At 43.1% G+C, this 21,691-nt stretch overlaps 1 protein-coding gene across 1 annotated transcript in view; it reads right to left on the reverse strand.

The window, feature by feature from the left end:
- Nucleotides 1-10,679: 10,679 nt before the first annotated feature.
- Nucleotides 10,680-21,691, reverse strand: part of DUS4L (dihydrouridine synthase 4 like) — a 69,623-nt gene continuing 58,611 nt past the window's right edge. The window contains exon 13 of the mRNA XM_066634009.1: nt 10,680-12,284. Coding sequence (XP_066490106.1) covers nt 12,249-12,284 — 36 coding nt within the window. The 3' untranslated portion in view covers nt 10,680-12,248. The remainder of the gene's footprint in view (nt 12,285-21,691) is intronic.

Consider the following 21,691-nt stretch of genomic DNA (forward strand, 5'->3'; position numbering starts at 1 on the left):
GCCCCTGCCTACAGGTGCAAACAATGAAGAAGGGCAGCATTCCCAAGGGACCTGATCTCCCAGGGCAGTCAGCTATCAAGAACAGTGTGCCCTCTGAGCTCCAGGTGAGGATCCAGGTGGATTCAGCCTATGGCAACACAAACAAGTGCCAGCTTCTGCCCACTGCACAGGCCTGCCATCAGCCTCTCCCTCCCAAGTCATCCACAGAAAGCCAACGCCCTCTGCCCGGCAGCTGCCACTCTTTTGGAATAACACCTCCTTTAGCAATGCAACCCTAGGTGTACTTTACTTCTGAGTAAACCTGCACAGGATTGCACGGTAACAGCACAGCCCTATGTATGTTTACTCAGAAGGAAGTCCTATTGTGTTCAGTGAAGCTTACTCCCAGGAAAGTGTGCCGAGGGCTGCAGCCAGAAGGAAGATTCTGTGCCTGTCCCGACTTCACCAGAAGTGGAAAATCCTCAGAGAAAAACTTCCGCCGCCCTCCCCCCCCCCCCATGTGCAACAAAGAGACCACCTGTGGATTCTATGCGCAGTGGCCACAAGTGAGGGACACCTTGCACTCCAAAGAAGTGCACAGGGCTCTGCTGTGGAGAGAAGGCACCTGTGGCAGCCCCTCTCCATTCAGCTCCTCAGAGCTCCGTTGACTCCAGAGATGTGAGATGGGTGGGGAGGCAGGTGAGGCAGAGCCTCCCCACGGGAGTCCTTCCAAAAGCACCACCGCTGTGGGAGGCGCCCACAGAGCATGGAGAGCGCAGGGCGCATGGGTTGGGGGTGCTTGGGAGCACTCCAGAGGGGAGGCTCTGCCTCCCCTGCCTCCCCACCCACCGCATGTCCCGGATCGAGTCCACCCGGACCCACCTTGCCGCGGGCCGCCAGAACGGGCTCCTTCAGCGCCCCTCGGAGCGGCGCCAGAGCAGCGCTGTCCGGGTCCTGAAGCGCGCGGCTGTGCAGGGCAGACCCCTCGCTCCTTCGGCACCTCCGCGCAAGGCGCCGCTGCCGCTCCAGCCCCGACCGTCCGTGCCGGAGCCTCGCCTGGGGCAGGGCGGGCGCCCCGCAGCAGCCTTTATAGGGCCGCCCCGGCCAGCCGCGTGCGCCTTGTTTACGGGCAAACACCAGCGCCGCCCGCCCGCCCCTCGCAGGGGAGCGGAGCTGGACTGGCCCGGCCCGGCCAGGAGCGGAGCGGAGCGGAGCGGAGCGCCTGGACTCCCCGCCGAGCGGGCAGCGCTGAGGAACTCGGGGGCTCCTGGGAGAGGCGAGGGCAGAGAAGCTCCCCGGAGAGCCTCAGCGCCCCCGCCCCCCGTCTCCTGCCAGGCACCGCTGAGCGCTTCCAGGTGCGCTCTTGGGCAGGGAGCTGCGGTGGGCGGGAGGCAGAGACTCCTTTGAGAAGTACCCTCGCAGTGCGAGGCACTTGGCGGCTCAAAGGACTCTGGTGAGGAGGCTCTGCCTCACCTGCCACTCCATCTACCGCAGGTCTCTGCGCATAGGCTGTGGTTGCTTCAGTGCCTCGCATGACGGAAGCGCTTTTCGAAGGACTCCAGTGGGAAGGCTCTGCCTCACTTGCCTCCCCCACCAATGCTCCCCTCCCCACTTCCTCCCCTCCCCCCTGCTGGGGGGGTCAAACTGCGGTGGAGGAGGAGGCGAACTGTTCGCCCTGGGACCTCAGAGTGGTGAATGGAAGAAGTGAGGGGTGTGGTGGCAAGAAACGGCCTTTTCATGTGTGGCACCACTTTTATGGAACTCATCTAAAATCTGCCCCTTCAATAGAAAGTTTTCAGGGAGACCTAAAAACATTTTTATATACATTGGCTTTTCCTGGTTGTCTTTTATGTAACCTGTTTTTTGTGCATTCATGCGTTTTTAGTTAGTTGTTGGTACTTTGTTTTTTACCTGTCACCATTGATGGGTTTTTAGAATTATTACTGCTGTGCTGGTTTAAACTATCTAGATTTTAATGGTTTTTAAAAATCATTCAATCTTATTTTTTATGTATTAAGTTTTGTAAACCGCCCTGAGCTGTTGGAAGGGTGGGGTATCAATGTTTTAAATAAATAAAATAAATGGAAATGATGGCATCACATAAAAGCCACCCTGGTGAATCAGTGTACGAATCCGGTCTTCCCAAAGAAAGTGTGTGCGGGCCATTTTTCCCATTCCTCTATGCTTTTTCTGCTAGTCTTTCCCACCTCTCTCTCCCTGCCCTGTGATTGTCCAAAGCCAAAATTTAACAATTTATTCCACTTGCTAGAATGAGGGCCCAAACCTATCCAATGATGTAGATGCAGCTGCAAGGCAGCCCAGAAGTAAGGGAGGGAGCATTAGTTCCCTTCCCTTGAGGAGGACTGCCCCCTCCACTGCAGGATGCAGCCATACTACCCCATTGGCATGGCTGTACCAGCCCTAGAAAGCTGGACAGGACCCCAGTCGCCTTCAATAGCATAGAAAGCTGAACTCAGGAACATGAATTTCATACTTCCAGGCTTAACTCCATAGTCAAATACTATGCCTGTCTACTCAGAAGAAAGCCCCATTGTGTTTAGCACTTCTGTTTCAATTTAATTTCAAATCATTCACTTCCATGTAGCCCATCACTGGTGACTCCAGACAGCAGCTCAGGACTTCTGGAGTTTCCCCAGTACCAGACAGTATAAAGATGTAGAGGTGGGTGCCATATACATACTGGTGGCACCCAACCCCACACCTCCTGCTGACTTTCTCCAGCACTTTCATGTAGGTGTAGAATAGCGAGGGGGACAGAATTATACCCAGCAGGACATTTCAAAGCAGTCCCCCAATACCTTCTGATCTCCAAGCAGGGCCAAAATAACTGAAAAATGATACTGCTGAACTCTCTATCCCAGTCCAGAGGAATACCATGGTTAATGGTATCAAAAGCTGCTGCAAGGACTTGCAGAATCAACAGGGGCACACTGAACTGGTCTGTAACTCACAAAACATCATCGCACAGAACCAGCGGCCGTCAACCTCTCCATGCCATCCCCATTCAAATAGGTATTGCTTTTGTGCAGCTCTTACTACAAGAACAATATATTCCCTCAGATTATGCCCATCATGCAAAAGCCAAGTGATTTATTACAACACTGGAAGGGCAAGCACTTCCCTACTATTATTCAATGGATTTAGGAATTTTAAACTTTATCAATATAGGGTGCAATCCTAACCCCTTGGTTGGCAACCTTCAGTCTCAAAAGACTATGGTATAAGCCTACAGCACCCAGTATTCCCAGGCAGTCTCCCATCCAAGTACTAACCAGGCCTGACCCTGCTTAGCTTCGGAGAGATCAGGCGAGATCGGGCATGTGCAGGGTAACAGTTACGTCAGTGCTTTCCAGCACTGGCATAGAGGTGCTACTGGGATGTGTGCTGCTTCCTGCAGTTGGGTGTCACTCACAGAGGCCTCCTCAAAGGGAATGTTTGTTCCCTTACCTCAGAGCTGCATTGCCCTTATGTCAGTGCTGGAAAGCACTGACATAAGAGGTTAGGATTGCACCCATAGATATATATTTTTGGACATTTGGAAGCCCTTTTTAGGTATGTGTGTATAGATTACTTATTAATATTCTTTGTAATCTTTATATATTTGCTTGTACTATGCATTCAGCTCGTTTTCTTCTCTTTTTTTACTACTAATGAAGGAGAAAGCAAAAAACAAAAATTCAAAAGCAAACTTGAAAAAGGCAAACTTGTAAAAGGCAAAATGTGCTGATAAACTAAGGGTAGTGCCAGCCAATCACTGATTTTTGCTTACACACAAATGCAGAATTCCAACATTCTTTCCACAATGTCTGTTTTGGGGACACAGCACATTGACCCTCCTCCTTTTTCCCTTTGTGGTATCTGGGCATGTGCCCCTCAAAAAGCAAGGCCAGAACATCTACTGTTAGGTGTGCTAACAACAGCCCACACCTGTGACGATTGTACTACTGAAACATTTTCCCCAACAAATGCAACAATTTAAGCATTAGGAAAATATTTAATAAAATACAGGTGGACCACAGATAGATGACTATATTTTGGGCATCACACAATGGAGTGAACAGTTTGTGACAACCCCAAATTAAAAGCCCTGAATGGAAGTGCCCTAGTACAATGGTTCTCAAACTTTTAGCACTGGGACCCACTTTTTCAAATGAGATTCTGAACCACCAGAAATGATGTCATGACTGGAAGTGACACCATCAAGCAGGAAATTTTTTAAAAATCCTAGGCTTCAATCCTACCCACACTTTTCCAGGAGTAAGTCCCATTTACTATCATTATTAAAAGCATATACAGAGTAGCCTGTTAATAAAAGTACAGATCTGTAACATTTCCCCAGTGCAGTCACATGCCAGGTAGCATCAAGTCTTATATATTAAAAATAAAATATTGGAATGTGGACTCACCTGAAATTGGCTCGCAACCCACCTAGTGGATCCTGACACACAGTTTGATAACACTGCCCTAGTATCTAGGTATATGACCATACTTCTTATCTCATCTTAACAGATTTACCTTGGACTCTACTCAATATTGTAAACACTTGCTGAGTGGAACTTTTTTTCTCAGGTTCCATTCATGCAGTTTTCACACATATCACACAGGGACTTGCTATCCAGCACTCCAATTTATTTTGGGGTGCCTTTGACATATCTCTGGTCAAGGGTCAATGCTGGAAATATATGAAGTCCAATAGATTTTTGTCTTTTGTTAAAGGTTGATGCAGCAAACCAAGCTAGATGTAAAACATCTTCCCTCCCCTTTGCCTTGTTGTCCCCTCCCCGCCCTTGCTTGGAGAAGCTTTATGGAAATTTCCTGCAGTGACTGCACTTTCCTAATTACATTATCAAGACTTGCAGAGCATTGCACAAACACTGGAACATCCTGCCACTAGAGAAAAGCAGGGCCGTGTAGGCCAACAAAGGAACAATGAACTCAAACCTCTGGGGTCTTCCATCAAACCTTATGCTAATTCAATTTCCTTGCTTATTTGCTATCAAAAATGATGCAGCAGCCAAGTTGCTTTTGAGAAGTTGGGCACATCTGCTTTTCCCCCACCTTCAATTCAGTAGAGTTCTCTGACTTGAAATAGCCATGTAATCCTATGCATGCTTTCCTGAGAGTAAGCCCCATTGAAGACCATAGGACTTACTTCTGTGTAGACAAGCATAGGATTGTGCTCTAAAATGTTAGTCAAAATGCAAATCTCTTTAGCTAAAAACAGCTACTTTGAACCCCCCCCCCCAAAAAAAAAAATCTCACCAGAGCTCTCCCAAAGTGTTCATTCTCCTTCCATTTCATCTTTGATGTGTTTGACAGTCACTGTGCTGAATCATACATTACCATCCCATCAGTTTCACAAAAATCTCTGGGCTAACGAAAGCACCTAGGATGGTATCTTATTCCATTATTTCACTTGTTTGCTCTATTGCCTAAGAGGACCTGAGACACTGGTTAAGACTGAGGAGCAAGCTGTATCACCAAGCAAGAGTTTGGACTTGCTACCAAACTCATTGCAGAGCCTAAGCCAAATCACAGTTGCATCTCCCCATTTTCGCTCAAGTTTGTTTTCTCCATGACTAGTCATAGAATTTCCTTTCTCACACTCACCCTAGTACTTTTCTTTCCCCAAAGTTCCATTTGCCTCTTGTGCACTCTAAGCTCCACAGACTGTTAATTTTTTTCCCCAATATTTGTCTCTACTAAACTCCCTTCCCAAAAGCTAAAGCAACATTACCTCTCGCTTCCCTAAGAACTGGCACTTGCAGTGCCATTTTATAGGCAACTTTCCTGTGAATGCAACTGCTTGAATTTATCTGCTTGCACTCTCATTTCATTATTCCCTCTGACTGTAATCTTATCACCACAATAAATTACACTGTCTCTGCACTTTCATCTGACTTTCTCATCTTTGGGTAAATGCCAAACTTATGGATGCACCTTGAGACAGCAGCCCATAAAATAAATACATCCTGGTACACTTGGGCACATATACATGTCAGTGCACAAACATAGTAATACTTGCTCCATATTTGGTCCAAAACACAGGGTTAGTCAGGATAGTGGCAACACTCCAAATGAAACTGCCCACTGGTGATTGCCTCTTTAGTTCCAGTGGTACGCTGTGCAAGTAGTGATTCAAGATGCAGCCCGACTATAATAATGAGGAAAGTTAATTTAGTTGGTGGTGAAAACCAGAAGTGATTGTGAGGAGCTCCAGAAGGATCTCTCCAGACTGGCAGAATGGGCAGCAAAATGGCAGATGCCCTTCAATGTCAGTAAGTGTAAAGTCATGCACATTGGGGCAAAATATCAAAACTTCACATATAGGCTGATGGATTCTGAGCTGTCTGTGACAGATCAGATCTTGGGATGGTGGCGGACAGGTCGATGAAAGTGTCGTCCCAATGTGCAGCAGCAGTGAAGAAGGCCAATGTTATGCTTGGGATCATTAGAAAAGGTATTGAGAACAAAACGGCTAATATTATAATGCTGTTGTACAAATCGATGGTAAGGTCACACCTGAAGTATTCGTGTCCAATTCCGGTCGCCGCATCTCAAAAAAGACATAGTGGAAATGGAAAAGGTGCAAAAGAGAGCGACTAAGATGATTACTGGGCTGGGGCAGCTTCCTTATGAGGAAAGGCTATGGCGTTTGGGCCTCTTCAGTCTAGAAAAGAGGCGCCTGAGGGGGGGACATGATTGAGACATACAAAATTATGCATGGGAAGGATAAAGTGGATATCGAGATGCTCTTTACACTCTCACATAACACCAGAACCAGGGAATATCCACGAAAATTGAGTGTTGGGAGAGTTAGAACAGACAAAAGAAAATATTTATTTACTCAGCGTGTGGTTGGTCTGTGGAACTCCTTGCCACAGGATGTGGTGATGGCATCTAGCCTGGACACCTTTAAAAGGGGATTGGACAAGTTTCTGGAAGAAAAATCCATTTCAGGTTACAAGCCATGATGTGTATGTGCAACCTTCTGATTTTAGAAATGGGCTATGTCAGAATGCCAGATGCAAGGGAGGGCACCAGGATGAGGTCTCTTGTTATCTGGTGTGCTCCCTGGGGCAGTTGGTGGGCCGCTGTGAGATACAGGAAGCTGGACTAGATGGGCCTATGGCCTGATCGAGTGGGGCTGTTCTTATGAGACTAGCACATAATCTGTCAAAGGAATACAGCTGGGATCCATCTCCTTATAAAGACTGATAATTAGCAGCAGATCAGATATTCTATTTTACTAAGTGAATAGAGATCTATCCTTATGGCATGCTCTTGCTGTAACTGAGGACTGGCTTCCCTTCCCATTCATCTTTTCAAGGCATATCCATACATCATTCAGTAGTGGTTGCATTATACAGGAAAATTCTGTTGACTGCTGATAACCTCAGGGTGCTACCAGCCTGAAACAAGAGGTGGTTGAGACCTACAAAGATGGTTTCATTATTATAGCATATTGTATACAGAACAAACTTGTTTATTTTTCCTTTGCAACAAATCACCGTAGATACTGGCCTATAAGTCAATCTCACAGGTAAGACAATGGCAGGTTTTGAGCCCAAAATCATGGAATTTGCTATGACCCTTGGATAAGACGGGGTTTAACTTAGGGAGGTGTCTGACTATAATTTTGTCTGATTTTACCCAAGGCCAGATCCTGAAAAATAACCTCCCAGTAATTGTTACCTAAGAACTGTACAGTCACTGATTTATTAAAAACACAGTATATATACATAGTATGTATACATCTATACATACATGTATACATATATACATTAGTTTTAATACTGTTTTTGCTATACTATACATAGTATACATAGTATAGCAAAAACAGTATTAAAAATATCTCTAATTTATTGAAAACTATGATCTCATAGATCATAAGATACATTTTTATTCACTAATTTTTTTAATTGTTCTCTCAACAACCATTTGTAACCACTATCAGAGTAAGGCCACAATCCCATCCACACTTTCCTGGGAGTAAGCCTCATTGACTAATGGGACTTACTTCTGAGTAGACAAGCCTAGGATTGGGCTCTAAGTACACTGGAAACAGCATACCAGTAGACCATTAATGAAATCCTCCTTTAAAGTGCCTGATGCCTTAAGCCAAAAGCTCTATGTAGAACACACAACACACAACTGGGAGTGTGCAATTCAGTTCACAGTAGAAAGATAAGCAACAAGCAGTGACTGAGTAAGTGCAGCTGCACATAGTTGCACCTGATTTACTTGGAAGTAGGCCTTCTATGGAGGAAGGGCAGCAGCGCTTGTGTGGAGGTCCTGGCAGGGGGACTCTGCAGAAGCAAGCATGCTCTCCTAAAAGCTTACTACATAAGCAGCTGTTGCAAGTGCTTCCTAGCTCCTGCCAGCATGCAGCTAAGATCTCTGGCTAAAATACCTGTTGCTGCAGAATAATTCTACTTTAAATTCTGCTCTCTGCTTTTCCTGTGTTTTACATCTTTGCAAGGTCTCCAGGACTCTTCCAGTGAAAAGGACACACACACAGGGAGATTGCTTCTCTCTCTCTCACACACAGATGCTCCCCCCCCCCAACATACACAAATGCAGGGACTTTTCCCCTCCAGTCCAACTTCATTGGTGAGGATAGGGGGAAATGAGGTTAGCAACTAGGTTTGCAAAAAGTTTTGCAAAGGAGAGACTGAAGTGTGACTGGATACAGTAAGGGGAGAGGTGGAGAGGAAAGCTAGGGAATAGACTGGGAGCCCAATCCTAGGCATGCCTACTCAGAAGCAAGTCCCTCAATAGTCAGTGGGGTTTACTCCCATGAAAGTGAGGCTAGGATTGTAGCCTTAACTGTTTTAAGTGCTCTCTCTCTCTCTCTCATACACACACAGACTTTTCCTTTTATAAAAGTTAACTCTTCCTCTCCCCCCAGTACAATTTCATCAGTGGTGAAAGATTATGGGGAGAGGGGCTAGCAAGCCTCAGCTTCGCAACAGGGAGCTTAAAGTTTGGATTCAATAAGGGGAAGGGGGCAAAAACAAGAGGAGATGGACTTAACCCTTTCAATGGCTTGAGAAACAAAGGTACAGCCTTCTGCAGGCTGCCTCTCTCTCTTTAAAAAGATCACTCTCCCCCCTTCCCCACCCTGTCCAACTTCATCTGTGGGGAAGATGAAGGGGGTTAGCAAGTTGGGCTTTCCAATGGAGTGCTTGAAGTTTAAATACAGTAGGAAGTGGGAACAAGAGGGAAAGAGATGGACTCAGCTGTTTCAAATGACTGCTTCTCCCTCGCTCAGACGCCCCCTCCCACACACAGCTCATTGTCTCCTGCTCTGTCTCTGGTGCCGCTCCAGAGATGCCTCCGTGGGTGCTGGTGCTGAGCGAGGGGGGCTGCTGATGGCTGCAGTGGCAATTGCCCTGCCCTGCGCTTGGAGCTTCTGCAGCTGGGCAACAGCCTGAAGGAGCACGTGGAGCACACCTGCAGGCAGCTGCAAACGCTCAGCAGCACCCCAGCCTGCACAGCTTCCTCTCAGCAGAAGATCACTTGCTCCCTCTCTCCCTCCCTCCCACAATAGTGATTGGCTGACTCACTTGCCTCCCCCCCCACCCTCGATGCTTGCCTGCCCCGGAGATAAGGTGGGGCAATGATTCAGGCTGCTTTTCTGGGAAGAAATTTTTCGCCTTACAGGTGAGTATCTACGGTAGTTGAATATTTCACTTTCCTTTCACTTTCCCAAAACCCTTTCTGAAGGAATTAATATTGTCCTTAGGTTTGAAAGGAGTTGTGACTGACACCATTCAGCATGAATAAAGGGATAGAAATTTCAAGAGGTGCTCCTATATAATGAATCTAAGGAAAAAAAATTTTTCAGGTAGGTAGTTGGGAGGAAAAGAACCCTCTCACAAACATCTCATGCTCTAAGGACACTATTTCTGCATATTCCTTAGGGCAGTGATTGACAACATCCTTTTGTGGTAATGCCATGCCACAGGAGATGGCTACCAACACTTCCCCGAGGTCTTGGCCTGACCAAGATGGCAGCACCTGGGAGAGCCAGGAAGAGGTGTTTGCTGGAGACATCCCTCAGTGCCCCTGTGAGCTCACTACAGTGCCCTGAGCACCACAGTGCAGTTTAGGAAACACTGCCTTTGTGTATAGTAATTTGCAAACAGAAATGGTGTCCAACAAATGAAATCAAAGAAACTTATAGCACCTGAAGATTAACAAATGTGTTTTGGTGTAAGGGTTTAGGGACAAATCTATGCTGAAATACTAGTCTGCTTCTTCTGTGATAGACTAACATGGTACCTTAGGAAAATCTACAAATTAAGAACTTAAGGCACATGAAGTTATCTTATAGGCAGGCAGTGAGAGTAAAACAAGCATTTTTGCAATGCATTTTAAAAGACATAGGGAATGTCATTACCAGCCAAGGTCAACAGGAATACTAAGTCCTTTCAGATTACCATTCACTGTCTAAGTCAGGGGAACTTGACCTGGGTCCCTGAACTAGGCACAAAAAATTAAATTGTGTGCATGTGTTTATGTGTAATTTCCGGGAACGGGGTCCATAGCTTTCATCAGATTCTCAAAGGGATCATCGGGACCCTAAAAAGGTCTCTCAGTACTTAAGACCATTTTTCAGGACTGGAAATCAATATAATCTTATTTTTTAAGCCATGTTGTACAAAACAATCAAATAAGGCACAAATATTTATGCATTTATCAGTTTTTCTGAATTACTGCCTTCTTTACTGGCAGGTTCCTTAGAAACACAATGATCAGTCCACAGAACAGGCATATTAGCTTACTGATGTGATAAATAGTGATTCTGAAATATCAAGTCATATGGGTACAGGTTTTCAAGAGATCAGACTCAGTTACATCCAATTTCAAATTATTTTTTTCCTCAGAGGTTGAAAAAAAAGTTTAAAAACCTAAAATGTGGAATTTCACACAATGAACATTTTCCTCCAAAAGCCCAAATACATATAAACAAAAAACATAAATTACTCAAGGCACTTTTGGTATCAACATACAGAAGCTAAATTCTGAATATTAAAATTTTTATGAAGAATACAAGTTCTTCTCTTACATAGTATGCCATGAATTGATGTACCATCCTGAACTTAGCTACTAGTCAGCACAAGTAACTTCTCTTGTAATTATTTTGGCTTTACATGACTTTTGCTGGTAATGCTTGGAACTGAATTGAATTCCTGACCAAAGCAAATGCTGTAGTTTGTCATGTTTCATAAAAACTCAGGTGCATATGTTACACTTGCAGAAGGTAACCAAGCTTAAGTAATCATTTTAACAACCATCTTAGTGGAAAACTGAATCCAAATAATGCAAAAAAACAAAGTAAATCTTTCAGTTACAAATAACAAATGTTTCAAGGAAAAAAATATGATGTACTGAATTCATTACCATAAAAACCTCACGTTTTATAAATTATAGATGTTTTACAAAAGTATTATCCACTGCATAAAGAAAATATGGTAAACATAAGCAAATTCTTAAACACATAAACAAGACAAGAAATTGCAAATTATAATGAAAATTTTAAAAGGAAAGGAAAACTCCACACTGCATGGTGTTATGAATTATAAAATATGTATCAATTAAATACAAAGTATCTTTAAAATCTAATACTTTAGTGATTGTCAAATTATTCCATTCTTATAGGTAACAAATTGAAATATGCTTATTCTCCTAGTGACCAAATTTAATGGCATTACTGATTACCACTAGCAAGGTGGACTAATTTACCATTGTTTCATGTTACTTATAAATCAACATTACAAGCAACAGATGGCACTGAAGATTACTTCCCAACTTTTAAAAGCTTCACTGTAAATCATATTATATAGATACTGAATGATTACTGTACATGGACATTTCCATTTACCCAGGAGAGATGTGGGCATGTTTTTTGAAAGTATCTTGCATGGTACATGGCAGATTTAAAAAAAAGAATAGTGCTTCATAAGCAGTTTGTGATATGATGTGGATATGCTCTGCCTTCAAAGATAACAAGGCAAAAGTTCCACTATATCCTAGAGTTGATCACTGGATCCCAGCCACTATTTCCATTGCAACATAGGATATGTTTGGCAACCAACATATAGAATTTTCATTGTGAATGCAGTGTATTCCAATTACAGAAAAAAGCTTTGTTTCTTAAAGCTGTGGAGAATAAAGATAGAAACAAGAGACAATTCGTGTTGATGCAGAAGTATTAAAAAACCAATGTCCTCATGCTAGGTTTATTGGACCTTCTTATGTTTTTCATCTACACGTTCCTGTAAAGGAAAGGAGACAGACATGTAAGAAAAACAAAGTTGTCTTTTTGCATGACAAAATTAATTATCTTGAACCTCAGGATGATCATAAGTTTAATGCCTACAAGATTTTGTTACTCAAGCAACAAAAATAACTGAATGTAACACAACAGTGGCACCACATTCTAGGGAAATTAAAAAGGTGAGAAACAGGCCATCGTTCAAAACTTGCTTTAGTCAAATTCTGCAAGATCAGGTTCTTTGTCAGTAAAGCAGTAGAGCTGGGCTCCACATAGGCGCTTTGAACTGGAATATAGAACTACAAGAGGGCTATACAGTATCAGCAAACCAGACCTCCAGACATATTAGCAGATCAGCAAACCAGACATCATGGCAATAATCACCACCCCCAATTTTTAGGTACTTATATGCTAGTAAAAAAGGCACACAAGCAGTTATACTTTCTGAGGATACTTAGGAAGTTAAACCTGCCACAGCATTTGCTTGTGTCTTATTATCACAGCACTTTTGAAAGTCTCCTGACATATGGCATTCTGGTGTGGTATGGGAATAGCTCTGGAGTGAATAAAAGAGCATTGCAGAGAATTATAAAGATTGCATAGACCATCACTAAGATCCTGTGAAGTCCATCCCCGGGGCAGGGCCCGGGGCGGAGCCTTGGAGGTAAGGTCACTGAAAACAGGAGCGATGAGTTTGGGCAAAAGTTTGGGCGATGAGGAACATGAGGAACGGTGAAGAGTGGTCTGCAAGCTTGATTTAATCTTGTTAATGCTTTTACATTCATTTAGGGTCCTGTTACAGCACAGGGGCCCTATGGTCTGTGATTGTCAATAAAGTCCATTGGATACCGTCAATATGGCACACTGAGTCCTTGTTTCTTCACAAGCCTCTGAGGTTGGTCTCAACAGGAACTGTGCCGATGCCAGGGGTTTCTGGTCCACCGTGGGGTCAGGTGCTGGGTGTAGAGGGGCTTTTCAGAGCCTGCTGGATTGCTGGCCCCAACTCTGCCCCCTTTGGCCCAGGGTGCTCTGGCCACCGTCCACGAAGCCCCTTCCTCTTGGTGCCCTGGTGATTCCCTGGGATCTCCCCAACTGGAGGGAGTCAGTTTGGATGGCCTCTCTGGGTCCTCCTGGGGTTGAAAATTGGGGGCTCTCTCCCAGCCTGTTGGGCCAAGGTTTGGTTGGGGCTTTCCTCCCCACTGTCCACGGTGTGCAGGGGCTGGCGTGGTGTGCCTTCCTGCCTAGTGTGTTCCTCCGCTGACTGCCAGAGGTTGGGATGCAGCCCCTCCTGCCTCCGTTTCCCCTCCTCCCTTGCCCGAGAGCCTAGGGAGGCGTGACCTCCCTTGGCTGGCTCCCCACCCTATGGGCAATCTTGCCGCTGCTGCCGCCAGCCGTCCCAGGGCTCCCAGGCACAGAGGGTTCCTGCCTCCCCGCCCTGCGGGTTGCCCCAGGCTCCTGCCTGCCCTTGGGGGCTTGGGGCCCCTCCAACCTCCCGCCCCGTCTTCCTGGGCTGCTCGCGCCATGGGGTAAGTCCCTGGGGGACAGACCCATTTACCAGCCCTGGAGGACATCTTCATATCCATCTGTTTGCAGAAGTCATATGGTATTCTTAAAGATCATTCTCATCCAGCTTATAATTTTTTTGAATTGCCTTCTGGCAAACGATATAGATCTATTAGGACACGCACCACACAATTTATGAACTGTTTTTATCTTAGCGCTATAACCATATTGAACAATTAAAAATCACTAGGAATGTGATAACAGAGCATTTTCAAATGTTTACTGGGTTTTATTATCTATTTATTACATCTGAGTGAAATAGGAGTATTATTTTATTTTTTATTTGAGATATTTATATAAATAGATGTATATGTGGTACTGAATATGGGATGGATTTAAATGCGTTGTATGATAGTTGTATAAATGTTCTCCGTCCGTGTCTTGGACTGCATTGAAATTTTGTTGTACCTTGTACAATGACAATAAAGTAATTATCTTATCTTTATCTTATCATAGAGCAAGTTTCAAATGTTGCTATGACTTTAGGGAAGTATGGGAAGGATAATTTCTCCCTTCAAAGTTCATGTGAACTGCACATGAATGGGACTGTGTACTGATTTCAATAACTGAAAGCTCAAGGAGATTCTGCTCATGTGCCAAGGAGGCTAGATGCCTTTCATGCAGCCCTCCAGGAAACAATTTAATTACAACTTATTTACAACCGAGAAAACTGGAAGATAAGCTTGAAAGGAATGAATTTAGGGAGGATAAAGCTTGAAGAACCAGCTGTTAAGACTTGGTGAGTGTTCTAAGATATTTAAAGCTTCTTTCTCAAGAATACAAAATAAGGAAGCAAAATAACCAAGCAAAATGGTGACAAAGCGTGAGATCAAAGAATTGACTGAACTGATAACTAATATGGAAAAAATATTAGGCAAGACCTCAAGGAGTTACAAAACAAATTTGAACAATTATTGGAAGACATAAAAACAGCTAGGACAACTGCAGATAATGCTGTAAAAAAGTGAAAATAAGAAAGAAATACAACTATTTAAAAAAAAGAGTTGCTTTATTATCAGACTGTCAACGACGAAGAAATTTGAGGCTATCAGGAGTAACGGAGGATATTATGGCTAAAGATCTTGAAAAAACTTTAATTGAATTTTTTAGAAAATTAGGACTATAAAAGAAGATCTTGAACCAGCTCATCGGAGCTTGAAACCAAAACCAAATCCTGGTGATAGCCCAAGATATATTATAATAGCTTTTTCAAGGGAGAAAATACAGAGCTATGTTTGGAGAAGACTCAGGAAAGACAAAGATTTACAATTTCAGGGTCAGAGAGTAACTATTCGTCTTGACTTATCACCAGAAACTCTTCAAGAAAGAAGACTTACGAGACCATTCGCTCAGAAATTCCTGGGGGAAGGGGGAAGGCCGACAGGAGCCGAGGGGCATCCGGTGCGGGACTCCTCATCCCTATGGGATGAGGATGGGGAGGTTAGAGAACAACAAGACAAAGGCAGGGTAGGAGAAGAAATTGGGAAAGGTAGGGTGATGGGATGTGATAGACGGTTTGGCACAATGAGAGGATGCGGGGACAAAGGAGCGAATAAGCAGCCCATCCTGGGGCATTCCGTGTATAAATGCTTTTATGCGAATGCCCGAAGTCTACGAGCAAAGGTGGGAGAACTGGAATGTCTGGTGACAAGAGAAAATATTGACATAGTGGGCATAACGGAAACCTGGTGGAATGCGGAGAATCAGTGGGATACCGCAATCCCGGGCTATAAACTCTACAGGAGGGACAGGCAGGGGCGTGTTGGAGGTGGGGTGGCCCTTTATGTTAAGGAAGGGATAGAATCCAGCAAAGTAGAGATTGAAGGTGGGTCCGACTCCACCGTAGAATCTCTGTGGGTTAAATTACCAGGCTTGTGCAGCGATGTAATACTGGGGGTGTGCTATCGTCCTCCAGACCAGAAATCGGATGGGGACCTTGAAATGAGGAAACAGATCAGGGAGGTGACAAGGAGGGACAGGGTTGTAATCATGGGGGACTTCAATTATCCTCATATTGACTGGGTCAATTTGTGTTCTGGTCACGATAAGGAAACCGGATTTCTTGACGTGCTAAATGACTGTGGCTTAGATCAGCTAGTCACGGAGCCCACCAGAGGACAGGTGACTCTGGATTTAATTTTGTGCGGTACGCAGGACCTGGTTAGATGTAAACGTTACCGAGCCACTGGGGAACAGTGATCATGCTGCGATCCGTTTTGACGTGCACGTTGGGGGAAGAATACCAGGCAAATCTCTAACAAAAACCCTTGACTTCCGACAGGCGGACTTCCCTCAAATGAGGAGGCTGGTTAGAAGGAGGTTGAAAGGGAGGGTAAAAAGAGTCCAATCTCTCCAGAGTGCATGGAGGCTGCTTAAAACAACAGTAATAGAGGCCCAGCAGAGGTGTATACCGCAAAGAAAGAAGGGTTCCACTAAATCCAGGAGGGTGCCCGCATGGCTAACCAGCCAAGTTAGAGATGCTGTGAAGGGCAAGGAAGCATCCTTCCGTAAATGGAAGTCTTGCCCTAATGAGGAGAATAAAAAGGAACATAAACTGTGGCAAAAGAAATGTAAGAAGGTGATATGGGAGGCCAAGCGAGACTATGAGGAACGCATGGCCAGCAACATTAAGGGGAACAATAAAAGCTTCTTCAAATACGTTAGAAGCAGGAAACCCGCCAGAGAAGCGGTTGGCCCTCTGGATGGTGAGGGAGGGAAAGGGGAGATAAAAGGAGACTTAGAGATGGCAGAGAAATTAAATGAGTTCTTTGCATCTGTCTTCACGGCAGAAGACCTCGGGCAGATACCGCTGCCCGAACGGCCCCTCCTGACCGAGGAGTTAAGTCAGATAGAGGTTAAAAGAGAAGATGTTTCAGACCTCATTGATAAATTAAAGATCAATAAGTCACTGGGCCTTGATGGCATCCACCCAAGGGTTATTAAGGAATTGAAGAATGAAGTTGCAGATCTCTTGACTGACGTATGCAACTTGTCCCTCAAAACGGCCACGGTGCCAGAAGATTGGAGGATAGCAAATGTCACGCCTATTTTTAAAAAGGGAAAGAGGGGGGACCCGGGAAACTATAGGCCGGTCAGCCTAACATCCATACCGGGTAAGATGGTGGAATGCCTCATCAAAGATAGGATCTCAAAACACATAGACGAACAGGCCTTGCTGAGGGAGAGTCAGCATGGCTTCTGTAAGGGTAAGTCTTGCCTCACGAACCTTATAGAATTCTTTGAAAAGGTCAACAGGCATGTGGATGCGGGAGAACCCGTGGACATTATATATCTGGACTTTCAGAAGGCGTTCAACACGGTCCCTCACCAAAGGCTACTGAAAAAACTCCACAGTCAGGGAATTAGAGGACAGGTCCTCTCGTGGACTGAGAACTGGTTGGAGGCCAGGAAGCAGAGAGTGGGTGTCAATGGGCAATTTTCACAATGGAGAGAGGTGAAAAGCGGTGTGCCCCAAGGATCTGTCCTGGGACTGGTGCTTTTCAACCTCTTCATAAATGACCTGGAGACAGGGTTCAGCAGTGAAGTGGCTAAGTTTGCAGACGACACCAAACTTTTCCGAGTGGTAAAGACCAGAAGTGATTGTGAGGAGCTCCAGAAGGATCTCTCCAGACTGGCAGAATGGGCAGCAAAATGGCAGATGCGCTTCAATGTCAGTAAGTGTAAAGTCATGCACATTGGGGCAAAAAATCAAAATTTAGATATAGGCTGATGGGTTCTGAGCTGTCTGTGACAGATCAGGAGAGAGATCTTGGGGTGGTGGTGGACAGGTCGATGAAAGTTTCGACCCAATGTGCAGCAGCAGTGAAGAAGGCTAATTCTATGCTTGGGATCATTAGGAAGGGTATTGAGAACAAAATGGCTAGTATTATAATGCCGTTGTACAAATCGATGGTAAGGCCACACCTGGAGTATTGTGTCCAGTTCTGGTCACCGCATCTCAAAAAAGACATAGTGGAAATGGAAAAGGCGCAAAAGAGAGCGACTAAGATGATTACGGGGCTGGGGCACCTTCCTTATGAGGAAAGGCTACGGCGTTTGGGCCTCTTCAGCCTAGAAAAGAGACGCTTGAGGGGGGACATGATTGAGACATACAAAATTATGCAGGGGATGGACAGAGTGGATAGGGAGATGCTCTTTACACTCTCACATAATACCAGAACCAGGGGACATCCACTAAAATTGAGTGTTGGGCGGGTTAGGTCAGACAAAAGAAAATATTTCTTTACTCAGCGTGTGGTCGGTCTGTGGAACTCCTTGCCACAGGATGTGGTGCTGGCGTCTAGCCTAGACGCCTTTAAAAGGGGATTGGACGAGTTTCTGGAGGAAAAATCCATTATGGGGTACAAGCCATGATGAGTATGCGCAACCTCCTGGTTTTAGGAATGGGTTAAGTCAGAATGCCAGATGTAGGGGAGGGCACCAGGATGAGGTCTCTTGTTATCTGGTGTGCTCCCTGGGGCATTTGGTGGGCCACTGTGAGATACAGGAAGCTGGACTAGATGGGTCTATGGCCTGATCCAGTGGGGCTGTTCTTATGTTCTTATGAAATTACAAGAGAATGGTATACTATTTTCCTGGGGATATCCAGCTGTTACTTTGATTTTTAAAGATGGTAAACTCTTGAAAACTAGGAATCCATCTGAAGCTGAGAAGTTACTTCATAGACTTAAAAGAGATTATATTCTTCAAGGAGCCGAAGAAGAGGAAGGAGAAGATAAAGAGGACTGAGGATTATTATATAAATATGAATAAGGAATAAGAAAGAAACTATCTTCTGAAGTATAATATAATGTTTTAAAATAATTTCTTTTTTATGTCTGCGTTGGTTGAAAGAATTGAAATATAGAGGGGGGGTGAGAAGGGGGAAGGCAGAATCTCTTTTCAAGGAACGAAAAGAGGGGGGATTTTGAATCCCTACCTAACTCCTCAAGAAGGGGTTTTTTTGGGTTATGGGGGGAAGAACGACTAGCAAAAAATAGTAAATGATAGACCAGAAAGCACACCAGGGGGTTGGTTACAAACAAAAAATGGGGAGGGTGATTAAATTACTCTCCTTAAAATGTAAATGGTTTGGCCTCAGACCTTAAATGTTATAGAATAAATAAGATGAGAAAGGATTTGGGGATTGATATGCTGTGTATTCAGGAAACTCATAAAAGTAAGAGGGATTTAAGACCATTGGTGAATAATCCAGTCTGGAGTTTGCAAATAGAATCAAGGGGAACAAAGAGCAAGGGGTGTGGCTATCCTTATACATTCCAGAATGAATATAACTATGTTGGAGATATGTAAAGATAGAGAGGGAAGATTTATTTTTTTGAAATTTAGTATGAATGGTAAGAAGTATACCTTGGCAAATATTTATGCACCTAATAAAGGTCAAACTTCTTTTTTGAATCAAGCTTTCCAAAGGTTACAGTCATTTTATGAAGGTGATTTGATGGTTGTAGATGATTATAATAATAATATTATAAAGAATAGGAAGCTGAAGTTAGATAACTGGGGACTGAAGGAGGTATTTAGTCTCTTGCAGGAAGAAAAGCAGCCCACTTTTTTCAAAAAGGTATAAAAAAATTTCTTGTATTGATCATATTTTAGTAAAAGAAACTAATGATATGGAAGTTAATAGAGTGGAAACAGGGCCTATATGGATTTCTGATCATGCACCAATTATTATAGAGTTTGGTTTGGAGGAAGAACAAAAGGCTAGAAGATGGAGGTTTAACCCTAAAATATTTTTGCAACAGAAGGACAGGGAGGATTTAATAACAGGGGTACAACATTACTTTAAGGAAAATAAAGGGTCTGCAGAGGAAGATATAGTATGGGATGCTGCAAAAACAGTAGTTAGGGGAATATGTATTACTAAAGAAATATTTTAGGAAGAAAATGAATATTAAAAGAGAACAAAAATTAAAGGAGATAACAGAATTACAGAACAGATTACAAAAGAAATGGAGAGGCATACTCAAGATAAGCTCAATAAGTTGAAAGATGAATTGCAGGAATTAGACAAATTTGCCCTCTGGAAAAAGGATCTATTAGTGAAGAATGAGTATCAGAGAATAAATATAAGCTCCTTGAAGACTTTGGCAAATTATTTGAAGAAGAGAAAGGAAAGACAAAAGATAGTGTGCTTGAGAAATGAAATGGAAAAAAGGTTTATAAGAATAGTCAGATAAGAGAGACTTTTGAAAAATTTTATAGTAATTTATTTAAAGTTAAGGAAGGGAAACAATTTGATGAAGTTATAGTCAATAAAATTAAGGAAGAAGATTTGTTAGCATTAAACGATGATATTACACAACAAGAAATTTTGAGTGTTACACAGAAGTTAAAAAATAGAAAGTCACCAGGTTTAGATGGATTGACGGCAGAATTTTATAAAATGTTTGGAAATTTAATAGTTCTGGAACTACAGAGTTTGTTTAATAAGATAATGAGGGGAGGGAAAGCCCCAGATTCTTGGAGGAACACTGAAATTATGGTAATTTTGAAACAAATGAGGGATCCGCTGGATCCTAATTCTTATAGACCTATTAGCCTGGCAAATCAGGACTATAAAATTTTTGCAAAAATCTTAGCAAATAGACTGGAGAGACTGCTTCCAAGGTTAATAGGAGAGGATCAATATGGTTTTGTAAAGGGAAGATACATTGGACACCCTATAAGGAATGTTATTAATACTTTATATCATGCAAGAATTGCCTTCTTGAAATTAGATGTATATAAGGCATTTGATACGTTAGATCATGGGTATTTATTCCAAGTATTAAATAAAGTTGGTTTTGAAGGTTTTTTTTAATGCTTTAAAAGAAATCTATAAGGAAGGCAAAGCCATGATTAAAGTTAATGATGGTCATACTAAGGAAATATGAATTCAGAGAGGAGTAAGTCAGGAATGCCCTTTATCTCCAATGTTGTTTGTTTTAGCAATGGAGCCCTTAGCTGATAGAATACAAGGATATCGGGTAGAGAAGGAGGAAATTAAATTAAATTTATATGCAGATGATATACTTTTGGTTCTTGGGAATCCTCTGGAAGCATTGAGAGAATTAATGATAATCTTAGAGGATTTTAAATCCTACTCTGGGTAAGGGGTAAATATTGAGAAATCAGAAATAATGTTCAGGAAGATAGAATTAAAGGAACAACAAGAAATAGCTAAGTTAACAGGTATGAAATTAGGAGTAAAGAGAATTAAATATTTAGGAATAACAATAACAAAGAACTCCAAAAACGTGGTTGAGGCAAATTATAAAACAACATGGAGGAAGGTACAAAAAAAATTAAATCAATGAGATATTTAAGTATTTTAGGGAAGATAAGAGCAATTAAAATGTTTATTTTATCTAAGATGCTATATCTATTTCAGGTGCTTCCAGAGTGGATTCCCAGGAACCAAGGGATCAAGAAATAAAAAATTGGGATCAATTTTTATATGGGATCAAGAAATAAAAAATTGGGTGTTTGGGAAGAAAGCTAGAATTTTAAGGAAGGTTATATATTCACCACAGGAATATTTAGGATGGGGAATGCCACATTTGGAAAGTTACTTGAAGCTTTCCAAATAAAGATGTTGATGGAAATAGATGCGAAAAATTTGGATAAATGGGTGAGATGGGAAGATACAATAAATAGAGGAGGAGGTAATTTGGGAATATTTACACAGAAAGTGAAAAAGGAAATTAAAATTACAATAGGCCCAAGACAGTCAGCATTAAAAGTTTGGGGGGAAATGCAACCCAACTGGATGCCAAAATTTTCTAAATGGAACCCACTTGAATTTTTAAGTGAGGAATTTAAAAATGTTGAAATTTTTTT

The sequence above is a fragment of the Tiliqua scincoides genome, chromosome 7, assembly GCF_035046505.1.
Source record: "Tiliqua scincoides isolate rTilSci1 chromosome 7, rTilSci1.hap2, whole genome shotgun sequence".
Classification (NCBI taxonomy): domain Eukaryota; kingdom Metazoa; phylum Chordata; class Lepidosauria; order Squamata; family Scincidae; genus Tiliqua; species Tiliqua scincoides.